Here is a 20,960-nt window from a genome sequence, read left to right as displayed (position 1 = left end):
CCCAGCCTGTACTTTGCTTCTGCTGGGAACCCAAGGGGAATATGGAGCTCAGAGTGGAGCATGCTGACCAGAAAGCCGTGTCTGAGGGGGTGGCTAGTGGCCATCCCTCCCTGAGAAGCAGGGGGCAGGGCTGCCTTTCTTGGTATCAGCTTATGGCTGCCCCTTGCCTGTTCTGGGTGCTAGAGAAGGGTGGGATCTGAATCCTCTGTGTCCCCCCGGGTCCCAGTTCACAGCTTCTACTGGTGACTCTCTGGTTAGGCTTATGGGCCAAGTCGCTGCGCCCAGCTCCCTTTCCAGGCTGGGTTAGGGACAGGCAGCACAGAGGTGTTCGGGGTCCGGGAGCAGACTCCACATGCTCTACCCCGGGCCTCCTGCAGGACCTGCACACGAACAGCCCACGCTACAGCAAGGGCTCCTACAATGACTTCAGCTTCGTGACACACACCAACAAGGAGGGCATCCCTATGCGTAAGGGCGAGCACCTGGGTGAGTTCAACCTGGGCTCCACCATCGTGCTCATCTTTGAGGCCCCCAAGGACTTCAACTTTAAGCTGAAAGCGGGACAGAAGATCCGGTTCGGAGAGGCTCTGGGCTCCCTCTAGAGCCTTCTTCCTGATGTCGGCTGCTAAAGGAGCTTTCTCAACAGAAACGGGAAGGTCTTTTTGGGGAGCCTCCACGGCTGTATAGGGAGGGGACAGTCTCAGGGCTATGGAGCCCGACCAGGCGGGACCTGGGTGACTAGTTCCTACCGTCCTGAGGTGTGGGTGAGGTCAGAGCCCTTGCTGGCCCTGGACCTATATTGTCCCTCTTCCCATCTAAAGAGAACATGCAGGTCAAGATGATCTCAGATTCCCTTTTGGAGACTCTTTTTAACCTATTGTATAAACTGGAGACCCTACGTCTCCTGGCTGGGTGTTCAGTTGGTCTTGATTTCTGTTGTAAGACAGAAGTGGTTGTATCTGTTCTTGCTGCTCTCATAATTGCTTTTCAGCCTCCCCCCTGCCTCCCCTGCACTGACCAGGCTGTGCTGCCCCCAGAGCAGCGCCATGTGGCCTTTAACACAACCGCTTTCTGTTCCCAATTCACCCCCCACTTGTTTGGGAAGAGCTTTCTCCTTGCATTTGTGGCTGTGAACACATCATCTTTGACTCCGCCAGCATCTTCTGAGGGGGACTGAGGGGGTGGCGCTCTACACGCCCCAGTGAGTGACCTTCCAGAGCTGGCGAGACATGTTCTAGTAGGCAAGACCAGTTATTGAACCCCCACCCCCCGAATGGGTCCAGAGTGAATGGACAGGCAGGTAGTGGTGGCCTGGTGTGAGGGGGGACGCCCCCCCCCCAAATATCCAGACCCACAGAAACATGGTAAGTTGCTGCTATTGATTCAGGAGCTTGTGTTGGCAGCAGAAGAGCCGTGGTGTATGGGGGGGGGGTGTCAGTGCCTACAACACCTGTCCCCAGATAACAGGTACACAGTCCTTAGGGAGCCACTGACGGGGGGGCCGGGGTTCAGGTTTCCCGGGGACGCTGTGAATTTCTCCTGCAGGAGAAGCCATTTGAACTCTTTCAACTGTATCAGTAGCACAGTATTTTTGTATGAAAAGTGGGAGACTTCTGAACAGTAATTCATTTAATTGCAACCTTTTGAAATAAAAAATAAAACTCATTGCAGCTTTGCGTTCTGTTCCTGGAGGTGGGTTGAGGCCTCCCTGGGGCAATGACTAGCACAGAGCCTGCCGCAGGGCCTGGACCCGGGCAATGCAGGCACGGATGGGTTGGCGTTGGGCCTGGAGCTCAGAGGCCAGCTGCTGGATCTGCCGCTCCACCTGGGGAGAGGGGGCGGGGAGGCTGTGTGGGGGACCAGGGGAGGGGAGGGGGGAAGCTGTGCCAGGGCTGCCTGGGGCCTCACCTCCTGTAGTTCTTCTTGCACCTGCTGCTCTGCTTCCTGGTCCTCAGGCCTGGGCTCCTCCTGGCTCAGCTCCAGCCACCGGCGCAGGCTTTTTGCTTGTCGCTGGCAGGACCTGCCAGAGGGAGACACATGCTGCCAGCCTGTCCAGGCCCTTGGCTTTGTTTGCCTCCAGGCAGGGAAGCAGCCTATCTGCTACTTCTGGGGGTGGGAGGCTCGAGGAGGGTGGAGCTGTTCCCTCGCCAGCCTCCCCCACCCTCCCCCACCCAGCTGTGCAAGGACCTTGGGTAGGTCAGATCTGGGGAAACAGCCAGATCTGGGGAAACAGCTAGGGGGAGTTCTGGGTCTTACGAGAGGTTCTGCTTCATGGTCTGGTAATCCTGCAGTTGCTTCTGGATGCTCTCAAGCTCAGCCTCCAGGTCCATGTGGCTCTTGGTGACAGAACAAGCTGGATCTTGACCACCCTTGGGGCTAGGCCAAGGCTGAGTGGAGGGATCCCAGGTACTGGGAGTGGCCTGAGCACTTACAGTGCTATCAGGCTTCAGGTGCACCCACGTGGCTGTGGAGCCAGCCCCAGGCCCCGTGCCTGTGAAGTCCCCAGGAAGCAGGAGGCGGGAGTGAGGGACACTGGCTGGGGATGGCGAGGCCTGGCGTGTCAGCCCAGGGGTGGTGGGTTGTGCAGACACCTGTAAAGGGAGAACAGATGAACACAGAAGCGGGGAGGAAGGCTGGGGGAGTAGCACCAGGTCGCCCACTGCAGGGGTATGGGGGGGCGGTGAGGTCTTGGACTTGACCAGCTCACCCAGGCCGGGCCTGGCCCTGCCCCTTTCTTCAGACCTGACGTGAGGAAGTTGCACAAGCAGTGCAAGGAACACCCTACACCTGTGCAGTCCAGCCCCACCCCTACCCTAGGGCCTGGTTCAGCCCATCCTGAGCAGCTGTTTGACCCCTACCCCATTCTGAGCTGTGCCCCTGCACTTCAGTGAGGAAAAGTGGTCCAGGGCACTTGTCCTGGTCAGACCACACATCCCCAACCCTCCCTTCCTCTACTGGTGACCTTCGACCAGCTCTCTGGGCACCAACTCTTGGGGGGCCCCAACTCTGCCGCTGTCTCCTCTATTACTGAGCACTTGTGCCTTCTTGCACCCCCTTGCTGTCCCTGCCCAGACTCCTCCATCTGGCTGTCATATGCCCCAGGGAGCCGCCGCCTTCTCCAAGGCGACCTCTTTGGTTCCCAGGGGTTTACCTTCAACAACTACATTGCAGACTCTGTTTTCCTCCCCAGCTCTGACCACCTTCCCAAGGGCCACACTCAGAATCTTGTTGCTTTATCTCAAATTTAACAGGTTCATGACAGACTGTTCAGGCTTGATCCCAAGCAGGCCCCTCCTCCCACCCACCCCCCATTTTCCCTCTTTCAGTAAGGAACTCCTTATTCCTGAAGTTATTCAAGCCAGAAGTCCAAAAGCCATCCTGGATTCCTTCCTCACCCTTCTCAAACCCATCGGAGCAGGTCCTGCCCAGCCTGCCTCCCACGATGGGCTCTGCCCACAGCCACAGTCACCACCTAATCCTGGCACCTGGCACCCTGTGCTGGCCCATGGGATCACAGCTGCCAGCCGGCCCCCATGGCTTTCTACTGAAAATCCAGGTATTTCCCCTGGGCCTGCAGGACCCTTGTGATCTGCAGTGTCTTCATCCACGACCAGGGCTCTTCTTTGGTCCCCACCTCTGCGACATGAGCTTCACAAGCAGGGGCCCAGCAGCCTTTCCCTACTGTGTCCCTAGGGCAGGGGCACCTCTACTTGGTGAAGGCATGAGTGGCCTCCCTCCATCTCCCTGAGCCGGTAGTGCTCTGGAAGCAGTGAGTACAGCTGTGGCTACAGCACGGAGAGCGTGAGAAGAGCACTGAAGGCCAGACCAAAGAACAAGACCCCAGGTGACAGGAGGACTTACCCTGGCAGGGACTTCCACCACACATGGCATAAAGGATGAAGGGGGCAGCAGCTCTGGGCCTGTACTCAACGCAGGGGGCAGCTCTGGGCCAGGGTGACTCAGCAGGGCCTTGGGCTGGGGCAGGGGGCTGCTTGGGACCAGGGCTGTCCAGGCTGCTGGCAGGAAAGGCCTCATCAGGGCAGGGCCTGCTGGCTGGGCCATGCCTGAGTCACATTCCTGTGGTGCCTTGGGCCTAAGCAGAGCGACGACAGGAGCTGGTCAGGCCCTGGTACCTGCCTGAGAAGCAGGAAGGAAAGGAAGCCACCCCCTAGGACCACACCATATACCCTTTCCCCCCGGGGGTGCCACACCCCAGGGGCCTCTGGCTCGGCACCGGCTCCAGCAGGAAATGTGGGCGTCGAGGCTGCTTTCTTGCCAAGCGGGCATCATTGCTGGGAAGAAAAACAGGCCTATTCCTTTCGCCTACCCAGGGCATCCAGTCCCACCCCTCCAATCTTACAGGGAAACAGAAACTGCTGGCCTAAGGTCTGCAGGTGATGGGGAGTGGGCCTGGGCCACAGAGTACTTTCAGTAATTCCAATGTAGTGAGCCTGATGTCGTGGGGAGGCCTCACCCGCCTCATTTCATTTGACCTCTGCAGCTACCCAGTGACACAGGTGCCCCTCCCACATCAGAGGGGGAGCACACTCTTCAGGGTGAGGCCCTGTTGGGATCTGGTGCCAAGGGAAGCAGACTGAGGCTCAGGCAGTGCCGGTCACTCTAAACAGTGGGGTTTCCTGGTCGGAAGGGGAGAAGGAGGGTGACTGGCAGGTCTGGGGGTGTGAGGCGGAGCTGCCCGACAGCCGATTCCTTTTTTAAAAACTACATGTTCTCTCCCCCACGTTCTGCAGGAACAGAGGCTGAGGTCCCTTTATTTGGGGCTGATGGAATGGGAGGGACAGGATCCTGCTAGGGGTCCCCCACGGTTCAGCTGGGACCTCCCTCCTTGTATAGTGGAAATTTCTGCTCCAGGCAAAAAGCAAGGAGGAAGAGGCGAGAGATGGGCTACTCACAGCTCTAGGAGGTGGGGGTCCCAAGCAGCCAGGGACAGGCTGCTCCGCGCCCCCCCAGGGCTCATGAGGAGCTGGTGGCTTCTTGGTCTCCGGAGCAGCATCCCCAGCCCCAGCCGCAACATAGGTGGAAAGGGGACTGTCAAATGTCACTCTCCTGCTGGGCATGGTGGATGTGGGGGGACGAGTCTCCCTGTCCTGGCCCAGAACCTTCTGTTTCCAGAGCATGGCACAGCGATGGACCGCACGGTGGAGACTGTGAGCCGCCTGCAACAAGCCTCTGGTCAAGTCGTGCCGTGTCTGACCCGCTCCCCATGAGAAAGCGGGGGACCCTCACCTGCACCTGCTGCTGGGCATGCAGCTGCTGCCGGAGGGCCTTCATGCAGCCCGCGAACCGTAAAAGGCGTGTGGCGCCCTCCCGGAGGAGCTGCTGGCGGTAGGCCTGTATGGCCTGCTCCTGACGCGCCTTCTTTCTTCTCCTCTCCAGCACAAAGCCCAGCCACGAGGCCCACACCTCCAGAGAGAGAAGGAAAGGAGGCCCAGTTCTCCCTGCTTAAGGCTCCCCCCAGGGCTGTGCCCATGACCCACCCTCGCCTCCACCAAGGCGTACAGGGACAGCTGGGTATGGGGCCCCTATTACCTTTGCCTGTAGTGAGAAGGACCAGAACCCCAGGGCCCAGGCTGTGCCCTGCTGCTCCCGCCTCCTGTTCGCCAGCTATGGGCCAGAAAAAGAAGATTATGGAAGTCAGGGAGGCCACTCTGACCACAGGGACCTGGTCACTCTGAGACCCTTTTCTAGTAAGGCTGCCCTCCCTCCACTGGGAAAGGCCCAGCGCTGCCTGGCCCAGAGTTGGTGGACCAAGGAGTGATCCTCTGGGAAGAACAAAGGCAGAGCTCTGGGGGAAGGGAGCAAGTGGGGGCAGAGTGCTGGGCACATGAAGGTCTGCTGGGCATGATGCAACCCTGCCTGGTGTTTTAGCATGTCCTTGGTGAAGACTTAAAATGCATTCATATTAATTTTTGGATATTACCCTAATGTGACACTGTAGAAACAGGGCCCTGAAGTGATGGGCTTGTATAGGTCACAGATGGAAGGAACTGGGCAGTGCCGGGAAATGACCAGGGTTGGGGGAGCCCTCAGACAAGGGTGGAATTTTAAAATTTTAAATGTGGGGGTGCCATGGAGTATGTGACTCTTGATCTTGGGGTCGTGAGTTTGAGCCCCATGTTGGGTATAGAGATTAAATAAAAATAATAAATGTGGGTTCAGGAGGCAGTGGGAGGGGGAAGGGGCTTCTCGTTGGCTCCCACCTGTTGTTTCCACTGGTGGAAGCAGGCCCGGCTGCGGGTCTGGGCCAGGAGCTGGGCACCCTGCCTTTGCAGGAGCTGGGGAGAGAGCAGCTAAAAGCAGTCAGGGCCCTGCATCCCAATCATCTGGGCGCAGCCTTGTGGTGAGAGGCTCTCGGCCCAAGAGAACTGTCCTCCCATCTCCAAGAAGAGTCTTGGATGAAGCCAAGGCTTCCTGTACCGGGGGAGCATGGAGCTCTGACACCCCACGCCTCAGGATGAGCCAGGTTTCCCTCCTGGGGCATCTGGTGCCTGGGGGAGACCCGACCCAGAGGCTGGCTTCCCTCAGCCTTCCCAGAAAGGTCCCTGCAGCCTTGTGCCTGCAGGACCCCAACCACCCAGCACCCATCCTGGCGGTCGTGGGTTCTGCCACAGAGCCCGCCTCTCCCCCAGGCGGTGGTCTCCTGGCCTGGGAGCCGCCGCCTGCCTCACCCGCTTCCTGATGCAGCCCAGATGGTGCGCCTTCCACTGGGCCAGAGCTCGCAGCAGCAGCCGCCGGCCGTGGTGTGCAGCCGCCCTCCTGAGCAGGGCTCTCTGCTGGGCCACCCTCTGGCCTCGGTCCCGCCAGCGCCGAAACCACATCCTGAGACAACCTAAGGCAGATCCAAGTCAGAGTTTACTCTTTTGGAGGTTTCTACAAGCCAATCTGCAAGGTTCAGAGAGCTGAAAAGGTTGTGTCGGGGTAGAGCTGGGGTGTCAGCCCCCACTTGGTGAAACCGCCACATGGGGACGGTGGCCACGAGCACCCTGGGGACCAGGACCTGGTGTGCCGTTTACTATTGTGCCCCCAAAGGGTCAGCCAGAACCACCGCCTGTCCACGGTGGCCACGTGTCTGCAGTACCCCCATGGAGTGGCCCACGGAAGGCCACTGGACACGTGGAGGACAAGACCCTGTGTCTGAAGGAATGGGGGGCCATGGCCCTGTTTGGCCTGGGAGGAAACCCAGGCTCAGGGAGTCTAAGCTGCTCCAACCAGGCCTGGGAGGAGGCACAGCGTCCGCTGTTCTGGGTGCTGCAGGCAGGCGGAGGCTACCGCATGCGTTTTGTTTCTGTGTCACCAGATTCTCTCTCAAGGGGGAGCAAGCACTTCCGTGTTTTGTTTTGTTTTTATTTCCTTTTAGGTCTTTCCCTTTTCTTAAGCCCTGAGACAAGTTTCTTTTATAGACAACAGATACTAAGGCACTGATGCCAAGATGGGGGTGTCCTCTGGGAACTGTTGTAGGGGGCAGGGAGGGCAGGTTTGCAGGCCTGGAGGCAAAGCCTTAGGACCAAGTGCTGATACCTCCTGCATACTACTTCCAGGGTGTACTTCTCACTGGGTCCTTACAACAACCCCACGAGGCAGCTACTATTATTCCATTTTGCAGATGGGGAAACTGAGGCTCAGAGAGGCCTTCATGGGGCCACACAGCCAGCACCTGACCCTGCCCGTATCAGACACTCTGTTGACTGTGTCTTATGACACGTTACCCTGAACTCATCCTCCTCCAGCACTCAGCCCCGCCCTCGGGCTGCCAAGGTGTACCTGAGACTGAGGCCTTAACTAAGCCCAGAAATGGTTCCACAGCACTGAGTGCGCATCTGCTATGTGCCGAGAACACAGTGTCTTGTCTTCTGGGTCTCCCAAATCCTTGTAGCACCTGTAAAGGACACAGCAATCCCAGGGCCCACTGTGTGCCACCCAACACTTTCCACAGAAAGCTGCTTGCCCCTCAGTCCTGCAGTCCAGGGTGTAGCCTGTGCCTGTCCTCTCTAACACCTGCTGTGGCCACCTGACCCCCACTGGCAAGGACTCTGCAGCGCTGATGCCAAAGCTCTGCCCAAACAGAGGCCCCAGAATGGGCCAAACCCCTCAGCTTCTTTCTTGGGAGACACCTGGAACACAGCACTGGTTTCTGGGGTGGGGCGGGGGCAGCTTGAGGACACAGAGAAGCACACTGGGGTGGAGTACGTGCGGGATGTTTGACCCCCAGGGTTCTGTCCAGAGGAAAGCAGAGATGTGTGTTTATCCACATAAAGAGTGCAGTCAGAACCAAACCAGTTTATCAGTTTTTGTCCTGGAGCAAACCAACAACTTGACCTGTCTTCCCTACATTCCAATTTAAACAATTTATGTGTGTTTTCATTTCCAGTTGTATTGTCATTTATTCTAACCACTGCTCATGTCCCTACTGCAGGGCCATGGGCCTCAGTTTCCCTGCATCTTATCTGTGCTCCTGTCTGACCATCTACCCCAGGCTCTCTGTACAGCAGGGACTCAGGCTGCCCAAGGCCATACTCCCTGAACACACAAGGGCCCAGCAACACAAGGACGCGGACTCACTCCCCTTGATTCCTTCATGAGAATCAGATACTAAGCCTCGGTCTTACACCTGAACATCAACTGGTTGGCAACTGGCTGGGAAGAGAACGCTGTGATGCGCTGGGTTGAATGGTTACCCCTCCTCCCAAACCCAGAACCTCATCCTGAACCTCCGAACTGCTGTGACTCGGCAAGATGGCCAGTGCAGTCAGCCGACACCACCCTGGAGCAGGGCGGGCGGGCCCTTAACCCAGGAAGACTGGCTTCCTTCTGAGAGACGCGGTCGCAGGGCAGATAGCCCTGTGCCCGCAGAGGCCGAGGCTAGAGGGATGGGTCTGCGAGCCAATAAACACCAAGGACTGCTGGGGCTGTCAGAGGCTGGAAGAGGCAAGGAAGGATTCTCCCCTCCAGCCTTCACAGGAATCATGGCCCCGCCAACACCCCAGTTTCAGACATGGCCTCCAGAAGGCCAAGAGAACAATCTTCTGTTGGTGGAAACCTCCCAGTCCGCGGTACTGTTATCTCAGCAACAGGAAACTCACACAGGGTAGAAGAATCCAAAGACAGGGGGAGGAGATGGAACACGAGACAGTTCTATGTCCTTCAGAGCACTCTCCCCAGCTGCCAGGAACTCCACTCACCCCTATCCAGCACCTTCTGGGCCTCCTTAATGGCACAGTCCTCCTGCTGTCGGTAGTATATCTGCACGGATGCAGCCTCCCGCCACTGCACCAGGACCTAAGGGACAGATGAAGAGCAGAGCCTGACTTCCCGGGACGCCCAGCGCTGCGGGACTGAGTGGGGACATGGCACCCACACATGTTCCGGAAAACACCGGCCAGCAGCACAGACCCAGGCCACGGACCAAAGCCCCAGTCCCCACAGGAAGCAAAGTATCGCAGGCGATGGACTGTTCTATAGGAGTTCAACTTCCAAGCACGCCATCAACAAGTCAAGGCATCCCATGGGCATCTGTTCCATTATTAGGTGTTGAACGAAGCTGTACATTAGATGCGTTGCAGCCTTTCAAACTGAGACACACATAGCAGAGCACTTTACAAAGAAGTCAAGCAGCCGGGGTTGCCTGCTCCCCAGCTCCTTAGGCACAAATTCCATTCTCTGTAAAAAAAGGCCTCCCTTCCCAGCCGGAAGCCAAGCAAGTCTGACAGCAGACTGGGCCTTGACTTTGTCACAGTTCTTCACCCTCTGGAGGCTTCCGAGTTGTCAGGACCAGTCTCCCCCGGCCTTCCAGTGGGAGAACCACTGCTGTTCAGAGCTCCTGGCAAAAATCCTTCTCTCTAAAACAGCCCCCAGTGCCGGGACCACTGCTGTCCCTTCATTTCTGAACTACCCTGTTGTGTAATACGCCTTCCTCCCAGGGTCGCGAGCTGGCACACCCTCCCTCTTGCAGCACATAGGACAGGCCCCACCAGGTGGCATTTTGGGGCCACTTCCCACGGACGATGACCAACAATCTCACATTCCCGGGGTGTTCTACACTTTCGAGAAAGCCTCTGCAGCCATAAAATCAGCCACAATGAACATCCTCCGACAGATGAAGAGAAGGAGGGCCACATTGACAGAGTTTGTCCCAGTGGAAAATTCCACATGTGTAGGAAGTACTGGTTCTGAGAAGAACCAGTCTGCTCACTGTGTTTTTGTTTTAACGGATATTGGTTCATAATCCAGTTAAAAAAAAAAAAAAAAAGAAAAAGAAATGAAACCTGCATGGAGGAGGGTGAGTGAGCCCATGTCCTGGGTTCCTTGTTCAGAGCCTAGCTTCGGGGTGACGCCCTCGCAGGAGCAAGGTCCCAAACCCTCCTGGGCGACCAGCTGGTCTCCTGAGGCCTCACCTTGGAACACAAGGTTCGCCGGTAGTGAGTGCGTGCTCGGGAGCTTTGCTGGGCTTCATGCACACGGGCCAGGGTGTTCTCTCTCCAGCGATGGAACACACTCCTGCAGGAACACAGGCCCGGGAGATGAGGGGGTCACCAGTGCGAATGAGATGGGGGAGGTTCCTGTGAGTCATTCCCGCTTCTTCAGCCCACTCAATTGAGGACAGACTTCTTGTACCTAAGAATATCAGTCTCACCAACAGCCATATTTATGGTGACACACTCGACACAGGGCTGGTGAGCCCCTGCTCTGTGCCAGGCACTGGGGGAGCCCCAGGGGCACCACGGTGAACAAGACCAAATACTACTTCCTCGTGCATGTACGTAACACACAGTGGTGACCAGGCAGTGACAGTACAGGTGAGTTATGCCACAGTAAGGCACAGAGAGACGGGAGGTGGCGGAGGGCCATCGGCCCCAGCCCCGCAATTGCTACAGAGTTCGCTCAGCAACTCCATCTTTCTCACTCCCTCTGCCTGAGGGGCTGGATGGGGACCTCCCTGAGGGAGGGTAGAAGTGGTAAGTCCACAAGGCCCACCTCCCACAGGTGGCCTGGAATACCATGTGCTGAACAAATACGGAGGGAGGAAAAAGAGTGGAATGAGGGAGGCCTGCCGGGAAGGAGAGCGTGAGAGGTTGGTTTAGCAGGAGCTGGAACAGAGAGAGCGAGTGACTTCCAAGCCTGTGAGAGATGCCTCTGGAATCCGTGGAAGGCCTGGAGAGCCAAGCAGGGAGGCAACTGAGTGGAGGCTGAGGCACAGGGGGTCCCTGCAGCTCTGGAGCGGGAGACGCAGAATCTTGCAGGGGAGGGAAGAGTGTCGACAGGAGCAAGACAAGGGGGAGCTCTTGCAGATGCCCAGGTTGACAGCTGCCTCCTCAAGGCCCCAGTCTGCACACAGCAGCTTCCAGACCCGGGGTGACCCAATGAATGGAGTGCTTGCTATGGCAAAGCCCAACAATGCTGTGAGCAGTGCAAGGAGCTGGGCTGCCCTCGCTCCACACCAGTCTGGACACCTGGCCCTGCCTGGGGCTGGAACGGGAGCCCTGATCCTCAGACCCTGTGGGAGACGCCGGGGAGACTCACCGCAGTAGCCGCCCCTTGTGCTGCCTCTCCCTGGTCGCCACCTCCTGGAGGATGCTCCGAACCTGGCTCTGATAAGTCTGTGGGAGACCGAGAGGACTGGCGGGTGCAGAGCCCAGTTCCCTCCTTTGTCCCTCCCTCAACCGGAGCCCTCCTTCCAGGGGGTGCGATGCTGGAGGTGGGCACTGGCCTAGAGCTCCAAGTCCCACACCAGTAGAGCGCCAGGACAACAGAGAGGATGGTCTTGCTAAGTCCTCACCGAGCAAGTCAGGCCACTGGCCTCCTGGACAAGGGGTCACTTTGATGTGGAGGCTGGCCCCCCAGAGGGCATTCGTTTTTACTTTGCCAAGCAAGGATGCCAGAGCTCAGCCCCGTGGCTGAGAGACCCACCGTCCTGGGCATGCGGAGGCTTGCGGGACTCCTCCGGGAGGGGCAGGGAGACCGAGGGAGGGACACAAGATTCCCCGCCCCCCATCCCGCCCGAAGCAAGGGGTGACCCAGAGACCAGCAGAAGCCCCTACCACCCAGGAGCGCAGCGCCCCCCGCAGCGAGGTGCACCGGTGGTGCAGGCGGGCGCGTGTCAGCTTCCCCCGCTCGGCAGTGCGCAGAGCCAGGCCCTGCGGACAGAGGGGGGGCCGGGAGGGGCTCAGCCATGCCGCCATCTTCACCCATGGTGTTCTCACCTGCCCCACCCACCCCGCCAAGGCCTCATCTACGACTAGGTATCTCTCAGGGGCTTTGTGGGGATCGGATGGGGCAAGAGCCTGACTCAGGGTAAACGCTCAAGCCATGTGGCAGTTGACACACTTTTTACCCTGAGCAGGATGCCTGCAAATGGTGAGACCAAGAATTTTAGGTTCAGTGAGTTCAGACCGGAACCAAAGAACATGGGAGTTTGAGCCAATCACCTCAGGAAACCAGGTTAGTGCTTGCCCCTCTGCTGCCCAGCCTGTCTCCTGTGCTCAGAGTCAGGTGGCTGCTGAGGGGCGGAAGACAAGCCCACATGCCCGTTCCGAGTCACGCTGACACCCAGCTCCACCTGTCCACAACCATACGTGGTGGCATCTGTGCCAAAGCCTCACCTCCTTCCACCTGTTCCAGGCCCAGTGCAGAAGCCGTGCGGAGTGGAACTCTGCAGCCAGCACTAGGCCCGTCTTCCTGTGGGGAGGGCTGGAGTCAGCACTGAAGCCTGGACCCGGCCAGGGCTCTTTCCACCCACACCCCTCACAGTCCTGGGCCCCTGCCTAGTGGTTCTTAAATTAGTGGAGAGGGAGGAATCAAGACCTTCTCTGGAGGCGCCTGGATGGCTCATTCAGTTAAGTGTCTGCCTTTGGCTAAAGGTCATGATCGCAGGGTCCTGGGATCAAGCCCTGGGTTGGGCTCCCTACTCAGCAAGGAGACTGATTCTCCCGTTCTCTTTGCCCCTGCTTGTGTGCACGCTCTCTCATTCATGCTCTCAAATAAATAAATAAATAAATAAATAAAATCTTAAAAAAAAAAAGACCTCTGAAGAGCTGCCAAAGGATTTGGGCTCTCCCCTCAGGAAAGTGAGCATCTACTCAAATTCTCGGAGCCAACCTGACAGGGTTCAAGTACACTGAAGTACACTCATGTGCTGGCGACTCAGGAGATTAAATGTGGCCAGAATCTGAGACTGGGGAGATCCTCACAGCACAAAGCGGATACAGAACAGCATTAAAGCGGGACAGTGTCTGCCATGTCCATGTGGGCTGTCTGCCCCTCCCTGTCTCCAACCATATAGTGTGGTAAAAACTGCCACCACCTGCCCCTAGGCCACAGCTGCTGGTCCTGGTGCTCAGCTATCCTGAAACGGGCTCATCAGTCTATTTTCTGGATGTGGTCACACTGGGCCCCACCCAGTGAGTGGGATGCATCCAGTGGTAGGACCTCAGATCCATGGAGCATGTCTGTCCCTAGTCGAGTTCCTGAGGCTGGGATCTCCATGAGGTACCCCAGGATCCTCCCACTACAGCCCTGGTTCTGTATAGACTGAATTAGGCAAAATTTCTGGAACTTAAAACCAGGGTCTAGGCTAACACAACCCTCCAACAGGCACTCAGAGCTGAGAGTCTACCACTATGGTCGAAGCTGGCCTGAGAGGGGAAGAGCTTCAGGGGCAGAAGCGGCCCCTCACTCTGTTCTGAGCCCTCGGGCACTGTCTCTCCAGATGCAGAAAGCCCTCCTGAGCTGGCGGTGGCGGTGGTGGGCCCAGGCCGCTGCTGTCCGCTGCCGCTCCCGGTGCTGTGCTGCTGCCCGCTGGTGCCACGTGGACCAGGACCTCTGCAGGACCTGCCGCTCTGAGTGAAGGATGGCCTGGGGCAGGATGGCAGGGAAAGAACAGAGTCGGTCCAGCCGCTGGGGGCACAGAAGCCAGGAAGAGTCTATAGGCCACAATTACTGACCAAGCCAAAAGAGATGGGCATTAACGAGCTGCCCTGGCCCAGAAGTCATATGTAAACTCCACTGACAAGGGCAACAGATGCCCCAGGCCCTGCCCTGCCTTGTGAGTCCTGGTCACAGGCAGGACGCCCCGCAATGTGGGTCTGGGTGACGTCCCAAGCAGAGGAGACAGTGAGCGCAAAGTCCGAAGCAAGTCCTACCCGTTCCAGGCACCTCCTCAGGGACGGCCACTTACCATCCTCTCCGCCAAGCGGTTTTCTCGATGCTGAAACATCTTCTGCCACCAAATAGCAAATACTTGCTTCTCCAACGTCTCCCTAAAAAGATAAATAATAACAATAATGGGAAACAAAACACTGAAGATAAAATCACTATGAAAAAGAATGAGAAGTTCCAAATAATTGGGTTTTTTTTCTTAGGCTATTAAGAGGTGAATAAGTTGAGACGGGAAAGGAAGGAAAGAGAAAGAGAAGGAAAGCGGACAGCAGTGGCCAAAAAGCCCCATGAACGACCCAGTACTCTCCAAGTTGTTTCCGGTGTCAGCCAAGCATCTGCACAGTATGAATAAGACTGACTTCGAGATGATGGCTCTTCATTAGTTCAGTTCCACACTGAAATACCAACAGTGCTCAATGGTCAGTAGTGAAATCCTTTCCAGTCCGGGCTGACCGGCCTGGTTGCTGTTACACAAATCCTTAGGGGAAGTGGTTAAAAACAGAGGCCAGGTCTCCAGGGCTGACCAAGCAAGTCTGAAGTGGGCCCCAGGAAAGAATATTTAAAAGAAGCGTTCCATGTGAGGTAGACAGGGAGACAGATTTGAGAACCACTGCTCTGTCACCTCTGCCTCGGCCTCCCCACTCAGCGCAATGATGCGAAGGCCCACAAACGCAGCACTGGGACAACTGGTCAACAGCCACTAGGAGCCGTGCGTTGGCAAAAGCATGGGACAAAATACACGAGGCAACTGTTTTCAGGCCCTGGACAAGAGGCAAAATAGACTGTGATCCTTAGAGTTGAGAAGCAAGTAAGGTGAGCCCCGTGGCCACCCAGGCTTTCTGCCTTGAGGGCACGTTCTGAACACTGGGGGCAGGGCCACCGAGTCCAAGCAGAACAGGACAGTCTCACTCAGCTGGGGCAGAGAATAGAGTTCAAGACTGCAGGGGAAGGACTGTATGCATCTGTGGCTTTCTAGAACCTGTAGAGACATCAGAGGCACGCTCACACACACCCTGCACACTCTGCAAGTGTGTACCTCACTTTCTCTGTGAGTCTGCCCAGTCCATAAGTAAGGCTATACAAGCAGGCTCTGAGAGACCTAGCAGAGTGGCCTCTTCAGGGCTGACTACTGGATGGAGATTACCAGAAGCTGGAAAGCGCTGAGAGATGGGAGTTCTAGCCTAGTCTGAATGAAGAGACTTTGCTGGGAACCCCAGAATTCAGAAAGGGTGGCCTCAGGAATAAGCGCCATGCCCTAACTCTGAAGACAAAAATCAAAAAAGACCCACACGTGGGGCACATGGTACAGCGTGCAACTCTGATATCAGGGTTGTAAGCTGAAGCACTGCACTTGGTGTAGAAATTACTTAAAAAATATCTTAAAACACACACACACACACACACACACACACACACACACACACACCCCACACAAAGAATGAACAGAACCACACTTGATAGGATCAACAGGAATCACGAGAATAAAGAGTAATCACTGTCTACCAGAATAAAAGACAAAACCCTTTAAAGGAAAAACAGCGGTCTATAAAAACAATGACCCAAATGTTGGAATCAGCAAACACTTAGAAAGAGTTATTAAAGTGTGTGTACTAAAATAAAGGATGAACAAAATTAGTTACCAGACAGGGAATCTTGGCAGAGAAATAGAACCAAAAGTAAAAAAGAACCAAATGATTTGGTGGCTTCTCAAAAAGTAAACACAGAATTATTTGATTCAGTAATTCTACTTCTAGGTATACAACCAAAAGAATGAAAAACAGAGACTTAGACAGATGTATGTACACCAGTGTTCACAGCAGCATTATTCACAATAGCTAAAAGGTAAAAACTTACGTGTCCATCAACATACAGATGAACAAACTGTGGTATATCCATACAATGGAATATTATTCATCCATAAAAAGGAATGAAATTCTGATACATGCCATGACATGGATAAACCTTGAAAACATTATGCCAAGTAAAATAAGCCAGACACAAAAGGTCTAATATTACACAATTCCACATATATGAGACATCTAGAATAGCCAAATTCAGAGACAGAAAGTAGTTTAGAGGTTCCCAGGGCTGGGAATAGATGGAAATGGAAAGTTAGTGTTTAATGGATACGAAATTTCTGTTAGGGATGATGAAAAAGTTCTGGAAATGCACTCCCCCTGCTTGTGTTCCCTCTCCCCCTCTCTTTTTAAAAAAAGATATTAATTATTTATTTGACATGGAGAGAGAGATCACAAGTAGTCAGAGAGGCAGGCAGAGAGAGAGGAGGAAGCAGGCTCCCCGCTGAGCAGGGAGCCCGATGCAGGACTCAATCCCAGGACCACGGGATCATGACCTAAGCCGAAGGCAGAGGCTTAACCCACTGAGCCACCCAGGTGCTCCTAAGTAAATAAAATCTTTAAAATAAAACAAAAACCCAAAGATAAATAAAAACATCTTAAAAGCAAAGGAAGAGAGACAGATTACATTTAGGGGAAGAATGATACAAACGATGGGTGCCTTTATACCAGAAATAATGGAGGCCAGAAGACAAGGGAAGAATGTCTTTAAAAGACTTGGAAGGGCTTCTGGGTGGCTCAGATGGTTAAGGGTCTGCCTTTGGTTCAGAGTCCTGGGATCAAGCCCCATATCAGGATCCCTGTTCAGTGGGGAGTCTGCTTCTCCCTCTCCTTCTGCCCACTCCTATGCTCATTCACTTTCTCTCTCCTGAATGAATCTTTAAAAAAATAAATAAATAAATAAAAATAAAGAAAGATAGATAGATAGATTGACTGACTGACTGATTCAGGAGTGAGGGGTAGAGAAACTCATTGTTTTATATCCAGGAAAAGGTCCTTTAAAAATGAGACCAAGAGTGAAATAACCATGAACAAAAGCTGAGATAATTTCTCTCCAGCTGACTTATAGTATAAAAATTCGAAAAGACAGGGCACCTGGGTGGCTCAGTGGGTTAAACCTCTGCCTTCGGCTCAGGTCATGGTCTCATGGGTGGGATCCAGCCCCACATCAGGCTCTCTGCTCAGCAGGGAGCCTGCTTCCTCTCTCTCTGTCTGCCTCTGCCTACTTGTGATCTCTCTGTCAAATAAATAAATAAAATCTTTTAAAAAGATGCTAAAGGACAAAAGCATATAGATGAAAACTTACATCTATAGGAAGAAACAATTTTCCATATTAGATATGGAAAATATGTGGGTAAATATAAAAGATTGGGTTTTTTTTAATCTCTTAATTTTTAAAAAAGAATTCTGTCTAAAGCAAAAATTACGTGGGCAAAATATATCATGACCTAAGAAATGACAAGAAATACTATCAATGATGGAGAAGAGGGGCACCTGGTTGCCTCAGTGGGTTAAAGCCTCTGCCTTCGGCTCAGGTCATAATCTCAGGGTTTTGGGATTGAGCCCCGCATTGGGCTCTCTGCTCAGCAGGGAGCCTTGCTTCTCTCTCTGCCTGCCTCTCTGTCTGCTTATGATCTCTGTCAAATAAATAAATAAAATCTTAAAAAAAAATGATGGGGAGGAAAGGAATTCTACTGTTTTTATGTTCTTATATTTAACATGAAGTGGTACAACAGAACTGAATAGAACTGTAGTAAGTCTAACAATGTGTATTGTTGATTTCTATACAAAAGAAGGGTGCCTGGGTGGCTCAGTCGGTTAAGTGTCTGCCTGCGGCTCATGTCATGATCCCAGAGTCCTGGGATCAAGCCCCACATCAAGCTCTGCTCAGTAGGGAGCCTGCTTCTCCCTCTCCCTCTGTCTACTGCTCTGCCTACTTGTGATCTCTCTCTGTGTCAAATAAATAAGTAAAATCTTTAAAAAAAAAATACAAAAGAGGGGCAACCTGGGTGATTCAGTCAGCTAAGCATCTGCCTTCAGTTGAGGTCAAGATCCCGGGGTCCTGGGATCAAGCCCTGCATTGGGCTTCCTTCTCAGTAGGGAGTCTGCTTCCTCCTCTCTCTGCCTGTTGCTCCCCCTGCTTGTGCTCTCTCTCTCTCTCCTTGCTCTATCAAATAAATAAAACGTTTAAAAATAAAATAAAATAATGATAAATACAAAATACAAAAGGTATAAAAAGCCAATGCAGGAAATAAAAATTAAAAGATTCTAAATGAACAGGCCAGAAAAGGGAAAACAGAGAAACAAAAAACAGATGTAGGCTTCGGCCCAACCACACCAATTACATTAAATGTAAATGAACCACACACTTTAATTAAAAAGCAGAGATTTCAGGAATGCCTAGGTGGTGCAGTCAGTTGAGCATCTGACTCAGCTTTGGCTTGGGTTGTGAGCTCAGTGTTATGGGATCAGGCCCCAAGCCGGGCTCCATGCTTGGTGTGGAGACTGCCTGGGAGGCTCTCCCTCTCCCTCTACCCATCCCAACCCCTTCATGCTCACTTGCTCACTCTCTCTCAAATAAATAAATTAAAAAAAAGAAAAAAGCAGAGATTGTCAGACTAGATAAAAAAAAAAGACATAGGAGGAAAGCTTTATTAAATATGAAGACAAATAGAGGGAAAGGTAAACCACATAAACTATAAATACAAAAAAAGCTGCTGAGGATATTTTAATAAAAGTCAAAGCAGGCTTTGAGAAACGAAATATTACCAAAAATAAGGAGGTTCATTTCAAAATGATAAAATGGGACAGTTCATGAGGAAAACATAACAATCTAAACTGTACATGGACCAATTAACAGAGATTCCAAACACATGAAGTAAAACTGGTAGTATTACCAGGAAAAACAGAAAATCCATAATCATAGCTATAGAATTTTAACACTTCTCTCTAGTAATCGATAGAAAAAATAGACAAACAACAAAACTAAGGTCGGGGGGTGGTTCGGTTGGTTGACTGTCTGCCTTCAGCTCAGGTCATGATCCTGGGGTCCTGGGATCAAGTCCCACATAGGGCTCCTTGCTCAGTTGGGAGCCTGCTTCTCCCTCTCCCACCCTGCTTTATGCTCACTCTTGCTATCTCTCTCTCTCAAATAAATAAATAAAATATTTAAAAAACAAACAAATACCTTGCCTGAGGAAAGCATCTGCATCCTGGAGACTGACTGGAAAGTCAGGGCTTTGACTGAGTGAACACACTAACCTCTGCCTCTATAGTTCTCTTCCAGCCTGGTTCTACCTACAGGTCCTGGACCTGAGGCGTGGCCTCCAGCCCAGGCATCCTGCCTGCAGACCGGCTGCCCCCACTGCCCATGTCCTTCTATCCTGCCCATTTCTCCTGCCTAATGGGATTTTGCACAATTCGGAGTTTTTCCATAAACTGACTCTTGTATTAATAAAGGCTTTAGGAGATTTTTGTTAAAAACCAAGGACCCCCCCCCTTCAGCTCTGAACAGATTTTTCCTTCAATTCAAACACAAAGATTTATGGACCTTTCAAGTTGACTCGAATTGTGGATGGTTTCTCCCACTTTCCTATTCTACATTCTTAGTCCTGTGTTAGCTTTATGTCTCAAATGGTGAAATGTAATCAGTCCAATAAAATATGAAATAACCATGAAAAAAACAAACACACCCAACAACAAACAAAAACCTGTAAGGATACAGAAAATTTGAAGATGACTACCAACCAACTTGTCCTAACAGACATTTATAGAACACTGTATCCAACAAGTATAGTATAAATATCCTTTTAAAGTACACACGGGAAAAAATAAAGTGCACATGGAAGGTGCACCAAAACAGACCACATATATTCAGCTGTAAAACATGTTAATACATTTCAAAAACTGAAGTTATATAAGGTGCTTTCTAGCCACAATGGATAAAATAATAATTAAAAACAATAATGTATCAAGAAAATTCCTATTTGAATATTAAATAGCAGATTTCTTTTTTTAAAAGATTTTATTTATTTATTTGACAGAGAGAGAGAGAGATCACAAGCAGGCAGAGAGGCAGGCAGGGGCAGGGGGAAGTAGGCTCCCCACTGAGCAGAGAGCCCGATGTGGGGCTCAATCCCAGAACCCTGAGACCATGACCTGAGCCGAAGGCAGAGGCTTAACCCACTGAGCCACCCAGGTGCCCCTCAAATAACATATTTCTAAATAAACCACAGGTCAAGAAAGAAGTCACAAAGGAAATCAGAATATATTTTTAGTTGAATGATAATAAAAATACAGCATGTCAGAATTTGTGGGATAAAGCTAAAGCGGAGGGAAACCTTACAGCTTAAAATTTTCACAAGAGAAAGATTTAAAATTTATAATTTACTGCCAATAACAAAAGAATGGGTGGGCATGCCTGGTTGGCTCAGCTGTAGGAGCATGAATCTCTTGCTCTCAGGGTTGTTAGTTCATGCCCCACGTTGGGTGTAAAGATTGTTAAAAATAAAATAAAATAAAATAAACTCTAAAAAAAATGGGTGATTTGTGCTTCCATCTTTTTTTTTTTTTTTAATTTATTTGACAGAGAGAGAGTTCACAAGTAGGCAGAGAGACAGACGGCGGGGGGGGGGGGAGCAGGCTCCCCGATGAGCAGAGAGCCCAATGTGAGACTCGATCCCAGGACCCTGGGATCATGACCTGAGCTGAAGGCAGAGCCTTAACCCACTGAGCCACCCAGGCATCCTTGTGCTTCCGTCTTAATGTTTAAAAAAAAAAAAAAAAAAAAAAAAGAAGGCATATTAAATCCAAAGTAAGTAGAAAGATACAAAATAAAGAGCTAGAATCAATGTAAGCAAAATATACAATAAGAAAATTAGCAAAGCAAAAGTTAAAAAAAATAACCCATGATAACTCCTTGCAAGACTGATC

The 20,960-nt window shown here is 52.6% G+C and overlaps 2 protein-coding genes across 11 annotated transcripts in view; one reads left to right on the top strand and one right to left on the bottom strand.

The window, feature by feature from the left end:
- The window catches only part of PISD (phosphatidylserine decarboxylase), a 42,012-nt gene extending 40,342 nt beyond the window's left edge, over nucleotides 1-1,670 (top strand). For all 10 annotated transcript variants that reach the window (XM_032883194.1, XM_032883195.1, XM_032883199.1 and 7 more), the window contains one exon: nucleotides 378-1,670. In XM_032883194.1, coding sequence (XP_032739085.1) covers nucleotides 378-602 — 225 coding nt within the window. In that variant the 3' untranslated portion in view covers nucleotides 603-1,670. The remainder of the gene's footprint in view (nucleotides 1-377) is intronic.
- Nucleotides 1,612-20,960, bottom strand: part of SFI1 (SFI1 centrin binding protein) — an 89,711-nt gene continuing 70,362 nt past the window's right edge. The window contains 18 exon segments of the mRNA XM_032883184.1: nucleotides 1,612-1,825; nucleotides 1,909-2,020; nucleotides 2,257-2,591; nucleotides 3,862-4,093; nucleotides 4,188-4,292; nucleotides 4,914-4,975; nucleotides 4,977-5,177; nucleotides 5,248-5,424; nucleotides 5,551-5,625; nucleotides 6,222-6,296; nucleotides 6,690-6,850; nucleotides 9,201-9,297; nucleotides 10,413-10,515; nucleotides 11,539-11,615; nucleotides 12,057-12,152; nucleotides 12,618-12,693; nucleotides 13,691-13,869; nucleotides 14,192-14,273. Coding sequence (XP_032739075.1) covers nucleotides 1,721-1,825; nucleotides 1,909-2,020; nucleotides 2,257-2,591; nucleotides 3,862-4,093; nucleotides 4,188-4,292; nucleotides 4,914-4,975; nucleotides 4,977-5,177; nucleotides 5,248-5,424; nucleotides 5,551-5,625; nucleotides 6,222-6,296; nucleotides 6,690-6,850; nucleotides 9,201-9,297; nucleotides 10,413-10,515; nucleotides 11,539-11,615; nucleotides 12,057-12,152; nucleotides 12,618-12,693; nucleotides 13,691-13,869; nucleotides 14,192-14,273 — 2,350 coding nt within the window. The 3' untranslated portion in view covers nucleotides 1,612-1,720.

Source organism: Lontra canadensis, unplaced genomic scaffold, assembly GCF_010015895.1.
Source record: "Lontra canadensis isolate GAN:19392208 unplaced genomic scaffold, GSC_riverotter_1.0 scaffold87, whole genome shotgun sequence".
NCBI lineage: Eukaryota > Metazoa > Chordata > Mammalia > Carnivora > Mustelidae > Lontra > Lontra canadensis.
This window is presented reverse-complemented; position numbering and strand designations above follow the sequence as displayed.